The sequence below is a fragment of the Abramis brama genome (genome assembly GCF_963993115.1).
Source record: "Abramis brama genome assembly, chromosome: 11".
Taxonomy (NCBI): Eukaryota; Metazoa; Chordata; class Actinopteri; order Cypriniformes; family Leuciscidae; genus Abramis; species Abramis brama.
This window is the reverse complement of record NC_139973.1, coordinates 35,132,389-35,144,968: the sequence shown is the minus strand read 5'-3', so window position 1 is coordinate 35,144,968 and position 12,580 is coordinate 35,132,389. Positions and strand designations below refer to the sequence as shown.

Below are 12,580 nucleotides of genomic sequence, written 5' to 3'. Positions count from 1 at the left end.
AGACACTGAGGACTGGTTAACTGCATGGAGTCTCAATATGACAACATGGGATGCTCTATTCAGAGCAGTTCAATTATGCATTTCTATGGCAACACTATCAATGCCTCAATTAATTTGCAGCGGCCAGGTGGTACAAGTAGGAGCTCTCCGAAAATTCCCATCTTACCAGCTGTAATTACGAGCTCTATGAGGATGTGAACGCTTTTTACAAGTTGATAACATGGCGTGAACGCACCTTTACCACTTACGGAATACTGTGCACTAGTATACACTGTATATCCCCACTGTTTATTAACAGTAGTATGCTACACTGTTGTCAAATTACCTCATTACATTTTAAATGAGTGGTCTAGTTATCGACTTAAAGTCCAACTGAAATCAAAATTGACCCCATTTACTTTGTTAGCGCATATTACTAGTCTTGTGGTGAAAAATTAATCTGTGCAAGTTAATACACAGAAAAAAATTGTTTGCCGTCGTAATCTTTAATCAAAGTCTGAAAAGTTACTTCCGGTCTGGAATGGCGTTCCTTTTCTGATGACGTAGGTTTGACGGCTTGGGTTGGGAAACGCCTAACCACTCCCTTCAAACCGTTAGTCTGTTATGAGCAGAGATGGAGAGGAGGAGCGCTAGAGTAAAACCCTGCCCTCTGTTCAATATTCCTTTTCACTGGGAAATACGTCACAACACTGGAGAAAAGTCGTTTGCAACTTCCGGTTCACGTGGACTTTAAATGCATAAAAAAATTAAAAAAAGTTCTGTAACGTTTTAACTTTTGTCTTAACTTCTGATCAAATAATGAGTTAAAATATAGATTGTAGAAGGAATTAAATAAGTTACTGTTTAGAATTTATTAAAATAAATAAACTGTGCCCAGTATGCACACTACATACTGCTACTTAGAGCAGAAAGTTAGTATGCTATTAATTCTCTTTTAAGTTAGCTAAATCTTAAAATGATTGAATAAAAAAAACAAAATACCTATAACAAACTAGCTCAATTAAAACATTAAAAAGATTAGAAACACTTTGAAATATTCAACAACCATTTGGGAGGAATATACTAATTGCAGAAGTCTGGTCACCTGTACACAAAATCTGGTTTCTCAGTGGAAACTGTAGAGCAGCCAGCCAATCAGATTAGAACTTTTCAAATTTAATTTAGTGTGCAATGTTTCCAGATGGTCTCTGCACAGGCTGTGGGTGGTCGGAGGACTACAAGAGCTTTAACCTCAGACTCTATCTCTGAGTTATTCAATCTATGCAGTAAGTGTACTAAGTTAAAAAGTTGGATGAACAGCATCTGCGAAATAGCAGGTGTTGAGTTTATGCTAATTTACTATCTTTCGGATGTTCTTTAAAGCACAGATCTGTCTTCAGGGCAGTGGCTCTCAAATGGTGGATTATGACCAAAAAATGGATCACAGGTGTGTCCTGAAAACCATGAACAAAGTAAGTAAGATTTAAAAAACAAAACTAATTTCAGGTTCACTTGAGGCAGGGATAAACATTTGTGCTGAAAGCCTGAAATCACACTGTAAAAAACTTCTAACCTACCCAACTCAAAATTTTCTAGTGACTGGTCACATCAACATTTTTCAATTGGTTCAACGTATTATTTCTCATTGAGCCAATGTTAACAGACTACTGCAACAATTGATTAAATTAATTTTACAGAATTTCACTTGGGCCAATTGAAAAATGTAGTTGTGACCAGTCAATTTTGAGTTGGGGAGGTTAGAATTTTTTTTACAGTGCACTGAAATGTCAATTTATGCAGTCTAAGTCATGTTCATAATTTTGAATATTGTTGGGCATATGCAGTTCATGATGTCATTCATGCTAATATTAAAGGGAAAGTTCACCCAAAAAATTTAATTTTGTAATTCTGAAAACAGTTATGATGTTCCAAAGTCTTCTGTGAGATATTTTGAAGAATGTCCAAAACAACAGTGGATGCCACTCACTTTTATTGCATTGACGAAAAAAGAAAAGAAAAAAAAAGATTTATTTTTTCTAAAATGTCTTTTTTTTTGTTCTACAAAAACTTATGAAAATCCTTTTTTTGTTCTCTCTAAAGAAAGAAAATAAAACAATTTTGTGTTGAGAACCACTGAATATATATATATTATGTAGGCCAGGGATAGGCAACTCCGGTCCTGGAGGGCCACTGTCCTGCAGAGTTTAGCTCCAACCCCAATTAAACACACCTGAACAAGGCAATCAGTGTTTTCAGGATTACTAGATAGATACAGGCAGGTGAGTTTTTATCAGGGCTGAAGCTAAACTCTGCAGGACAGTGGCCCTCCAGGACCGGAGTTGCCTATCCCTGATGTAGGCTATATATATATATATTATGTTCAGTGGTTCTCAACATATCTTTTTTTTCCCCACAAATGTGTATTTTGGATACATTAATTTACAGTATACATTTAGCTGGCAGGTTTTAACTTACTTTGGAAAGCCAGTGAAAACTTAGTCCCATCAAATTTCTATGTAAGGCTGATGCAAATGTTTTTGGCATGCAGACTTTGCCTCCGCACTGGGCCTAAAGCGATTGAAGCAATCAGACGCTGTGTACGCTAACACTGCTCATTAGCAGGATTAATTAAGAGCACTTTTGAGGGTATATGCCTCTGAGACCTACAGTAGGAGCCAGCGAGGACTCTGGAATAAAGGGATGTGGGAAGAGAACATCACAGATGAGTAAAGAGGGTCATGAAGTTTTGGCAGATTGACAGTATACTGTGACTGTGTTCAAATGATGACTGTACTGTTTATGCTAATGTTAAGTGACTCATGCGTCGCAGTCAGGTATACAGTGAGGCTGTTTTGTGTTTGCTTCTGGAAGTATTTATTAGAGGTGCCAGTCAGGGGAGCGGAGTTTCAGGTACAGTTTAATGTATTCACACTCGAAAGATTATTGAAAATAGCAGTGCACGTCTCAGGTGGAGTGTTCGAAAAAACAAAAAACGCTTCTCTTTCTTACAGAGGAATGTCAAACATTTTTCACATTTTTTTCCTGAATTCTCTATTATCACTTAAAGATGTTGCCACCCTCTGCAACACAAACAAAATAAACAGTTCTCCCAAATGTTACAACTCCGCCAATATTTACTCACTTGCATGTCCAGATGTCATTCCAAATCTGTATTCTGTTTCCATGGAATACAAAACTCTGACAAAGGTCTTAAAATATAATAATAACAGAATTTAAATTTTTGGGTGAAGGCCTATTCCTTAAATAATCTCAGGCATGACTTTTCCCATGGTGAACTTGGAGAGTTTCTATGGTATTTCATAAGCTACAAAGACCAGATAAAATCTCAAATGAGATGCTGAACAAGTTTACCCAAGGGGGTGTACTCGCCCTTTGAAGACTTTAAAATCTTAGATTCCTTTTAGTTCCACTAGAGGGCAGAGCACAACATTCATGACAATCACATGGTGAATATGGAAGCATATGGAAGGATGAACTGAGAAGTGAACAACCTCTAATCCAGTCTACAACTCACCTCTACTAACAAGAAGCACGGCACTATATATTTGCTCCTCTTAACTCCTCCTCTCCCCACAATCCTTCTGTCCATCTCTCCTGTCTTCAGTATGTCAGTCAGACACCTGGAACATACACAGGCAAAAAAGATCTCATTTACTTGGATTGTGCATGCAGACAATTCATGTATATTATCATCTCTATAGTGCGCTGCAGTGATGACATATTTTTGCAGGCCAACCCGGAAGTTAGCGTCACCTCGAAAAATGCCCAATAGGATTTTTTTCTGGCTTTTGAATCATAGCAGAAAATAAGCTCTGTGACCAACAAAAGTTTATGATTCTTAGATGTTTTGTTCATCATGATAATTTTCACAAATTAACACAACTTTTATGAGTTCATAAATACAATCAGCAGAAGTAAAGAGCTAAACGTACTACGCTACAGTCGCATAACCTCAGTGCCACCACCATTAAGCTTCTGAACACTTTTTCAGTCTTCATTTAAAGGGATAGTTCACCCAAATCATTTACTCACCCTCAAGTTGTTCCAAACCTGTATGAATTTCTTTCTTTTCTTTTGAAGATATTTAAAAAAAATGTGGGTAAGCAAACAGTAGACTTTCATAGTATTTTCCCCCATACTATGGAAGTAAATGGGGCCCATCAACTGTTTAATTACCCATATTCTTCAAAATATCTTCTTTTTTTCCTCAATAGTTTGCAAGAGCCCGGAATCGATGAGAATTAACACATTCATTAGTGGGCATAACTTGTATTTAAACATTTCTGACATTTCAGGAAATAGACATACAGTACAGCATAACCTGTGTAGTCAAATTCAAGAACAAATATGAACCGGTTCTATTGAATAAACATATCAAGCTCCATGTCAATGCATCATTCTTTCAATATAGACATTGGGCCGCTCTTACTTGCTTACTTACATTCTCTCTTTATCTCTAACACCTCAATTGTTTACCTGTCACTTCTTTATTCATTATCCTGACATTTATAATAACAATGCAATGATCATGATCCAGTGTAACCCAATGTAATAATATGGCAAGGAAAACAAATTTACTTAAAGAGAAAAAATGCAAAAAATAAAAAAAAAGTTTGCAAAACTGGGGTAAAATTTATAACAAAGCGCGCTGTCAGCTGATGCTGATTGCAAACATATTTTAAATGGTTCACACTTCACACATGAAAATATTATCCTCTTAGAAATATGTGAAATTGGGGCATTAAATAATTAAAGATAAGACTTTTTTTTTCTGAGGGAAAGAGTAATCAGATTATTGTATGTGTGATAATGCATGACATAAATACTGAAGATTACTGGGCGCCCAGATGCATGTTTTTGTAGTACGACATATTATTGCAGATATTCCATGAGCAATGGCACCATGGCATGTGCTTATCCATAAAACTATTATGCATAGACAATTTTTCCATCACCAACTCTGTATCTTCAAATTGAAATCCTGTCTAGCAGTGCAGCATCAAGAACATTATCAGCACAGCAAATGCTCCTTTCATTTGGAGCAGGGACTCGAATGAGAACTGAATTCCCACTGTACTGAACAGAAGATGAGCTATAGGACGTGGATCTGAATTTGAGATTATAATGTTAGTCCACCACTTGAGAGAGCAAAGAAATCTCTCGTTTGTTGTATAGGTCACACAAACACACACTCACTTACATGTTGCCCCAAGCAAAGAATGCATTAGTATTAAAGAGACCAACAATATGTAGGCTATATAAGCTCTCTTCTGAGACTCTGTAATGATCAAGAGCACTTTTATGTTTTCTCCACTATTGTTACATAATGAGGGGGAGAGAGATGAATAAATCATGCGGTTTAGCTTTTGTCTTTAGCGTTGTGTTCCTCAGGCCTAGCAGCAAACACAACACCACAAACATCTTGTAGCCGTCACCATCTACACACAGCCATTAAAATTCATCGTCTAAAAATGCTGAGGCTGAAGTTGAAAAAGAACAAAAGTGATTTTATGCGGCAATTAAGATCTGGGTCTGAAACTCTTCCAAATGTTAAAAAAAGAAACAACATATTTGTGCTTCTTATTGGTGCAGTAAAGTTTTTAACAATTTAAAAAGACAGTCTACACTTACCACAAAAAGAAAAGAAAAAAAGAAAAATTCTAGCTAACCATTTATACTGCAGGGATCTGTTGTCCTAACAGACCTTTTCATATTTTTTATTTTATTTTTTTTGCCAACTGATTTTCAAATGTCCATACTGGACCAGGCTGGTTTACAGTATGTTGGTTTGGTGCTGGTAGCTAAAACATCTAACAATTATGTTCTCTTAAATAATTATTTCACTATTCTTCTATTATTCTATTTCTCCCTTCTCGCATCTCTGTTATAGTAAGCACTTCTCTGAACAATCTTAGAACTTTGTATTGCAGTACTTATAATGTTTAAGTCACTTTAGATAAGAGTCTGCTAAATAAATATAAAAGTGTATGTCTTGACATCAGTGTTGTCAAGTTTAGTACAACCCAACTGAGGCATGGCAAATTTTGTCCTGTACCTCACACAAAATGATCACAGACTAATGGCACTATGGCAGCCCTATTGTGCTATTTTAAAGGTTCATAATTTAGTTTTGGAGGTCTCCTAGATTTACATGCATCCATGGTCAAAGAAGATTTTAATTTACACTTAATATTTCAGCATCACCTCTTTTCTCAGTGTCTGAAACAGTTCGATAAAGATTCTGCTCTGATTGGTTAGATGGCCCAGTCTGTTGTGATTGGTCTACTGCTTACAGCTTCCTCAGCACTTGATACGAACAGTAACGATGGTGTCGGTTTTACCGTATCAATTCAAGCCAAAGTCCTCATCCTTTGGAAGTGGATTTGCTCTCGCAGCGCAGAAAACAACATGTCGACAACACGAACCAAACACTTCCAGACCTCAGCTACAGTACAATTAGTGTTTAAGGGCAGGTCAAAGTAGACGGTGTTATCATTAAATACCATATGCTGGGATTATGCAAATTTGTCATAAACCTGCGTAGGTTTGTGCAGGAAGTAAGGCTGGGATTACTGACGACTCGTTTCAGTTCAGAATAAATAACACAATAACCTCATTTATTGTGCACTTTGATCTTTGAAACTTTGCAGAGCTTTTGCATTCACAAACAGATATATTACATGCAAGGTATCTGAAAAAGCATATAGGGGCACTTTAAGGACACTCAGAAATCAAGGTTTCAAAGACACTCAGAAAATCTCTAGAATGTTATGAATTAACATTACCCAACAGAACACATAATGTTCAAAACAAGTGTATGCATAATAATCCAAACAAGTGTGTGGATGCATGTACTGTATGTCATATACACACAAATTAAAAACACCATCATGGTAACGCACGACACTAAAATTATGCAATAAACATTCATTTAACAACATAAGATGTAACAAAATCCTAATGTACATAACTGATAAGAAAAAACTAAGAAGAAGCAGTTATTTAAATTAAATTGACACAGAGAATTCTGTGAATTTCAATTTACATTTTTTCACCATAAATTATAAGATGACTTCACTTCACGTTCTTCTTCAAAAAGAAAAATGTCTCATTAAATCTATGACAGTTTTTCACAATAGAGCAAGGGAACCAATTAACAAGTTTTTACCTTAGCATACAATCTTTTACAGTAAAAATTATGATAATTAACAATGTAATAATAGGGGAACAATCTGTGTTTGCTGGGCTAATCGTAACTGGGCTAAACATCAATTTCAAACCCTCCTGCCATGTTCTCATGTCTAAAATTCTGTTTGAAGCCTTGTGCTGACTTGCTGCTGAAGTGACAGCGGCACTAACGCATTATAGATTTTGTCCTGAGGACCAGCTGCATCTGTATAATCCTTTATGCCTAAAAGCTTGATTTTGTTGAGTAGGTGTAATGACTTTATACTGTTGAAACTCTTGAAAGTGAACCGTCAAAACCTCAGTTCTTATATGAGTGTTAGTGTACACTGCTCCTGCAATTAACAATTAACTGACAGACCACTGACATGCATCATAAAATCATAAAACACCACACAGAAAAGTGGGCCGCTACATTTAAAGCAAACACACAGCACAGGAAAAATGAGCATAGGTGTATACGTTCTTAAGAAATCTATCTTCAAAGGGAAGTCTACTGCACACCTTATGATACATCTATCTTCTGAGCTCTTTAAAACATTCACTCTCAGCAACAGAGAGAGGAAAAGACAAATTCAGGTCACCGCAAAGGAGTACTTTACAAACAAGTAGAGCACAAGGGACAGGAAGGAAGAACCACAAAGAGGAACAAGACAGGACAGGACATCAAGGCAAGAGTCTTCTGTAGCACTAATTGGGCTTAAAACTTGACTTTGAACAATCATTTATTAGCCTATGAATGTCATTTAGCAGGAGACCACATAGGCTACTACTAAAAGAAAATCGAATTCGCTGAGAACACTGATTGGTTGATGGAACCACAAGATCCCAAACCCTTCACTAGTGACAGTCCTGAGCTGTGATGTGAAAGGCAGCAGATAAATATAAGCCCATTTCACGCTTTTAGGAGCATTCCAAAAATAGAGCACTGATAAAACCTCTACAATAATATAATGAAATATGGAGTGATCTATTTGTCAGAATACAGTACATGGTTGCCAACGAAGAAAAGCCCTACTGTATTTGCTCCCATAATGGTGTAGTTATGCGATCTATCAGCAGGAGCTAACTGGACAATGCTAAGCCGCAAAAACCTAGGCTATTCTGACATCAGGTTGGCTTGCATGTCTTTGGAGGATAGTGGATTGGTTAGAGAACATGCATTGGAAGTTAGCAAAATGATTGAAACCATTTAAAATATTTAGGAAACATTCGGTTACTAAAAAGAGTTTTGCTACACTATACAAAATTGCCTCAGTGCTTACATCTTTAAATATTCATGCACTGGGTACAGCAACAACAACTTTCACACACTATTTAGATGTTTACAACTGAGGAAAGCAGATAAAAATATGAAAAAGTGGCAAAATAAGTTCCTGTTTTCCTTCTAAGACTTTTTTTGACAACCAGCTTCATCACAGACACTGTGAAATTTTAAAATCTGACTTCCCAGGATAAATGACTGTGTGAACAGTGTGAATCATGGAACAAAATAACAAAATTATTTTAACACCGCGATTTAAAAAAAAGTGTGAACCCTAAGTGAAGAATTTCATGTGTAAAAAGGCCTAATATTGTTCCTCCTACTGTGTGATCAGTACAGTACACTATTTGTTGACCAAATGCAGTAACTGTGAATGTCTACAATGGATCTGAATGCTTATCAGATCCATGACAAGTGATTTGCTGCTATCTTTTTGCACTGTTGCATTTCAAACATCAGCAAAGGACTCAAAGACAGAAATGCCCCTTGTTCATCCAGTATGATCTGAAGTTACAGAATGAATGTTATGACAGTGCTCAGATGTTTCATGCTCTCTGTGTGCACACAAAAAAGGGGGCATGTGGGTCTCTGTGTCAATTACAGTGCAGAAGTCTTCAGTACCAGCTGCTAACAGGCTGCTTTATCCTCTACACTCAATATAGAGACAGAAAGCTCTCAGATTTCATTAAAAATATATTCATTTGTGTTCCGGAGGTGAAAGAAAGTCTTACGGGTTTGGAACGACATGAAGGCGAGTAATTAATGACAGAATTTTCATTTTTGGATGAAGTAACCCTTTAAATACAGATTACAAATTTCACAGTCAAACTCATGTAACTAGCGTAACACACAATTCTACTATTGGATATTTTACTTCATTATGAGTAAAAAAAAAAAAAAAAAATAGGCACTAATGATGTCACTAACCTGGCAAACTTTGACAAATCTAGAGATGTATTCCTTCTCAAAAGGGCTCATTGAAAAAAAGAAGAAAAAAAACTTTGGTGGGTGGGTCCTATCAGTTTCACTGACTTAAAGGCACACTATGCAGTTTCCGTTTTTCTCAAACAGCGACCCCTAGAGTTGCTGTGGAGTACTTGTATTTAACGTTACTGTCGTAAATACCACTCACGCAGAGCAGTCTCTGCACTCTTCCGACCGCGCTTTCTTCGTCATGATTCACGTCTGAAATGTGTGCTAGCGTCTTCCATAAAGGCTGCTTCATATGTTGTTTATGTATGTGAGGTCGTGCCGTAAAGCAAGTCGTGATTCTCGCAAGATTTGTAGGAGCGCCACCTCTCAAACCTGCATTGCTGGTTTTGCCAGCGCAGTCCCCCCCCCCTGCTTTGCTATCGGGATGATTCGCCCTACTACAAGTTTGTTTACCATCGAAATGATTTCGAAGCTGTTATATTAAGGTACAAATCTTGCATGGTGTGCCTTTAAAAAATAAACTGGACTTATTGCCCTGAAATAACATGATTTTAGAATCAGTTCAAAGTGTGCCACACAGTTTTGTAAAATGTTTAGCAAATCAGCATATTAGAATGATTTCTAAAGGATCATATGATACTGAAGACTTAAGTAATGATGCTGAAAATTTAGCTTGGCCATCACAGAAATAAATTACATTAATTGTAATAATATTTCAAAATATCACTTTTTTTACTTTTTTTTTTTTTATCAAATAAATGCAGCCTTGAGCATAAGAGACTTCTTTCATAAACATTACAAAAAATCTTACCAGCCCTAAACTGACTGTTCATTCATAGAATACAAATTACAACACTCATCTCTTTGGCAGGTTTTTAGGTAAAACCCCATCTCTAATAGAGCAAGATAGGGTCGAACTGCCAGCAGTTCATCACAGCTTTGAGGTCAAGCTAATAATAAAGTCAGTGAAATTATGAATTTTATTGAGACCAAATTAGACCCTGCTCCTGTTATACATATTGGCACAGAGTTGCAATTTAACTTGATGTATTTAAAAAGGATAATACACTTATTTCAGTATAGCAATTGAACCAGGGCCATATGTAAAAAGTCCTACTTCTACCTCTGACCCAGCTATGGCACACTGATGGCGTACAAATGCATGCTAACAATTTAATAATAGTTTTTAAGTAAAGTAGAATTAGCTACATTGAAGTAAACTGGTTTTTGGATAGTGCTTGTCAGTTTTGAGTGCAATTTGGATCAGACGGTCAGTGAACAGACTGTGGGCGGGTCGTGGGCATGACGTCTGAGGCTGACACTCGAATTTGGGGGATGAAGCATTTTGATTACATACTGATTACTTTAGGGCTTCGGGGTTTACACACACACACACACACACACACACACACACACACACACACACACACACACACACACACACACACACGATGCAGCACTAATAAGCAGTATTCACCACTGCATACTGCAGGTCCTGACAAAAGAGTGCAAGTATACAATCTGCAAAGTAATAACAGCCTTAAAACACAAATGTAGCTGTAAACAAACATTTACCTGTGTACTTTATCCTGTAGGCACACACACTACTAAAACCCACAAACAAAAGCACATGCATTCTAACATGCAGTCAGTTTGTGTGCAAAACTTTAGATTTCCATCACTGTCACTTTTGTTCAGAGCAAAAGACAAAGTCTCTCTGTGCGACACAGTGCCACTGCGCTACGACTCCCCGATGTGGGTCAGAGCCCGAACAGTTTCTCCCTGCAACAGCCTTGATCTAGTACCACCTCTGTTGCTTTTGCATTCAAAAGCATTGCATCCATTACAGCCGGCTTATTGAGCAACCCAAATGCCTGCCCACATTCACCATTATAAACACATCAGCGAGAGTGAGAAACAGAGAGAGAGAGAGAGAGAGAGATAGCTTACCTCTAATGGCAAAAGCAGTGATGGAAGTAAAGGTGCTATATTACAGCCATTCCGGCTGGACGTGAACACAAGTGGTTTTAGAAGTGTGTGAATGAAACAGCAGCACCTGCTTAACTCGGCTCTCTGCGTGTAAACGGCTGTCTCTTCATCAGAGGCATTCTGCCACACTTCTCTCTCTCTTTTCTCTCCTCCTCTCACTGTTTCTCTCTCTCGACACTCACACATTGCCAGTGGCATCAGCGCCACCCCTCTTCACATTAAGAGATGTAATGTGAATGAACTGGACTGATGTCCCAGCATTCAAGAGCAAAGATCAAGCTAATTCATTAATAGTCTATCATTGAATGAGGGTCTGAGAGAGAATTATAGATGAAATGGGAGCGAAAAACAGGAGGAAAAAGCAAACAAAGGATGCTGGGAGAGAAGAGGAAACATTTTTGTGCTTGTAATTTTCAAATGAAAAAAATAAATAATCATTTGCAATTGCTTTTGGTGTAATGGTAGAAAAATGTCATGTAACCTAAAGGAAAAAATGTGCTTAATGTGCTCTAAATTAACTGGTTCAATCAAGTGAAAAATAACTCATTAAGGTACAGTATTTCAGCGTTGCTAGTCACTATGGAATTAAAAAATAACATTAACATTTTAATCAATCAAAGGTTTGTGACTTATAAAGCATCAGTTAATAGAGCCTTTCTCTCGAAAGAACCTATATAGGATCTTTGACATAAATACACATTGTTTGTGAAATTCAGTGTGTTTTGCATATGCTGTGGGAGTATTAAGTAGCCCAGCTGGATAAAACAAAATAGATGAAACTGAAAAGCTGTGAATAAATCTATTTGAATAAGAAAAGACAGAGAGAGGGAGGGGACTATGATTAACCCACTGCTTTTAGTGAGCTAGTACTGCTGCATGACATTGTTAAAAAATATCACAAGGTCTACATGTAGGGCGGGAGGTAGATTTGCAGTTCCCATGGAAACTCAGGCACCATGCCTGACGAGAGAGACGTTCCCTTACACACTTTAACATCGATGGATCCCTTGGACGACAATCTATGAGAAATTTGCAATGTTTTGAGTCAGCAGCAGCCAAGCTAAACAAAGCAGAGCAACACTTTAACTATGCATGAACAGAATGCGTTAAGCAAATTCTTTTCCAAAACTAAATAACAAAATTGCCCACTGACTTACCGAAACATTTGATCAGTCACATTACATGCACTGACTGAAGTGTGTAATTTCT

The 12,580-nt window shown here is 37.2% G+C and overlaps 1 protein-coding gene across 1 annotated transcript in view; it reads right to left on the bottom strand.

Moving 5' to 3' along the window:
* Nucleotides 1-11,460, bottom strand: part of plppr2b (phospholipid phosphatase related 2b) — a 50,933-nt gene extending 39,473 nt beyond the window's left edge. Inside the window, 2 exon segments of the mRNA XM_084128780.1 lie at nucleotides 3,515-3,620; nucleotides 11,333-11,460. Coding sequence (XP_083984906.1) covers nucleotides 3,515-3,589 — 75 coding nt within the window. The 5' untranslated portion in view covers nucleotides 3,590-3,620; nucleotides 11,333-11,460.
* Nucleotides 11,461-12,580: the final 1,120 nt, after the last annotated feature.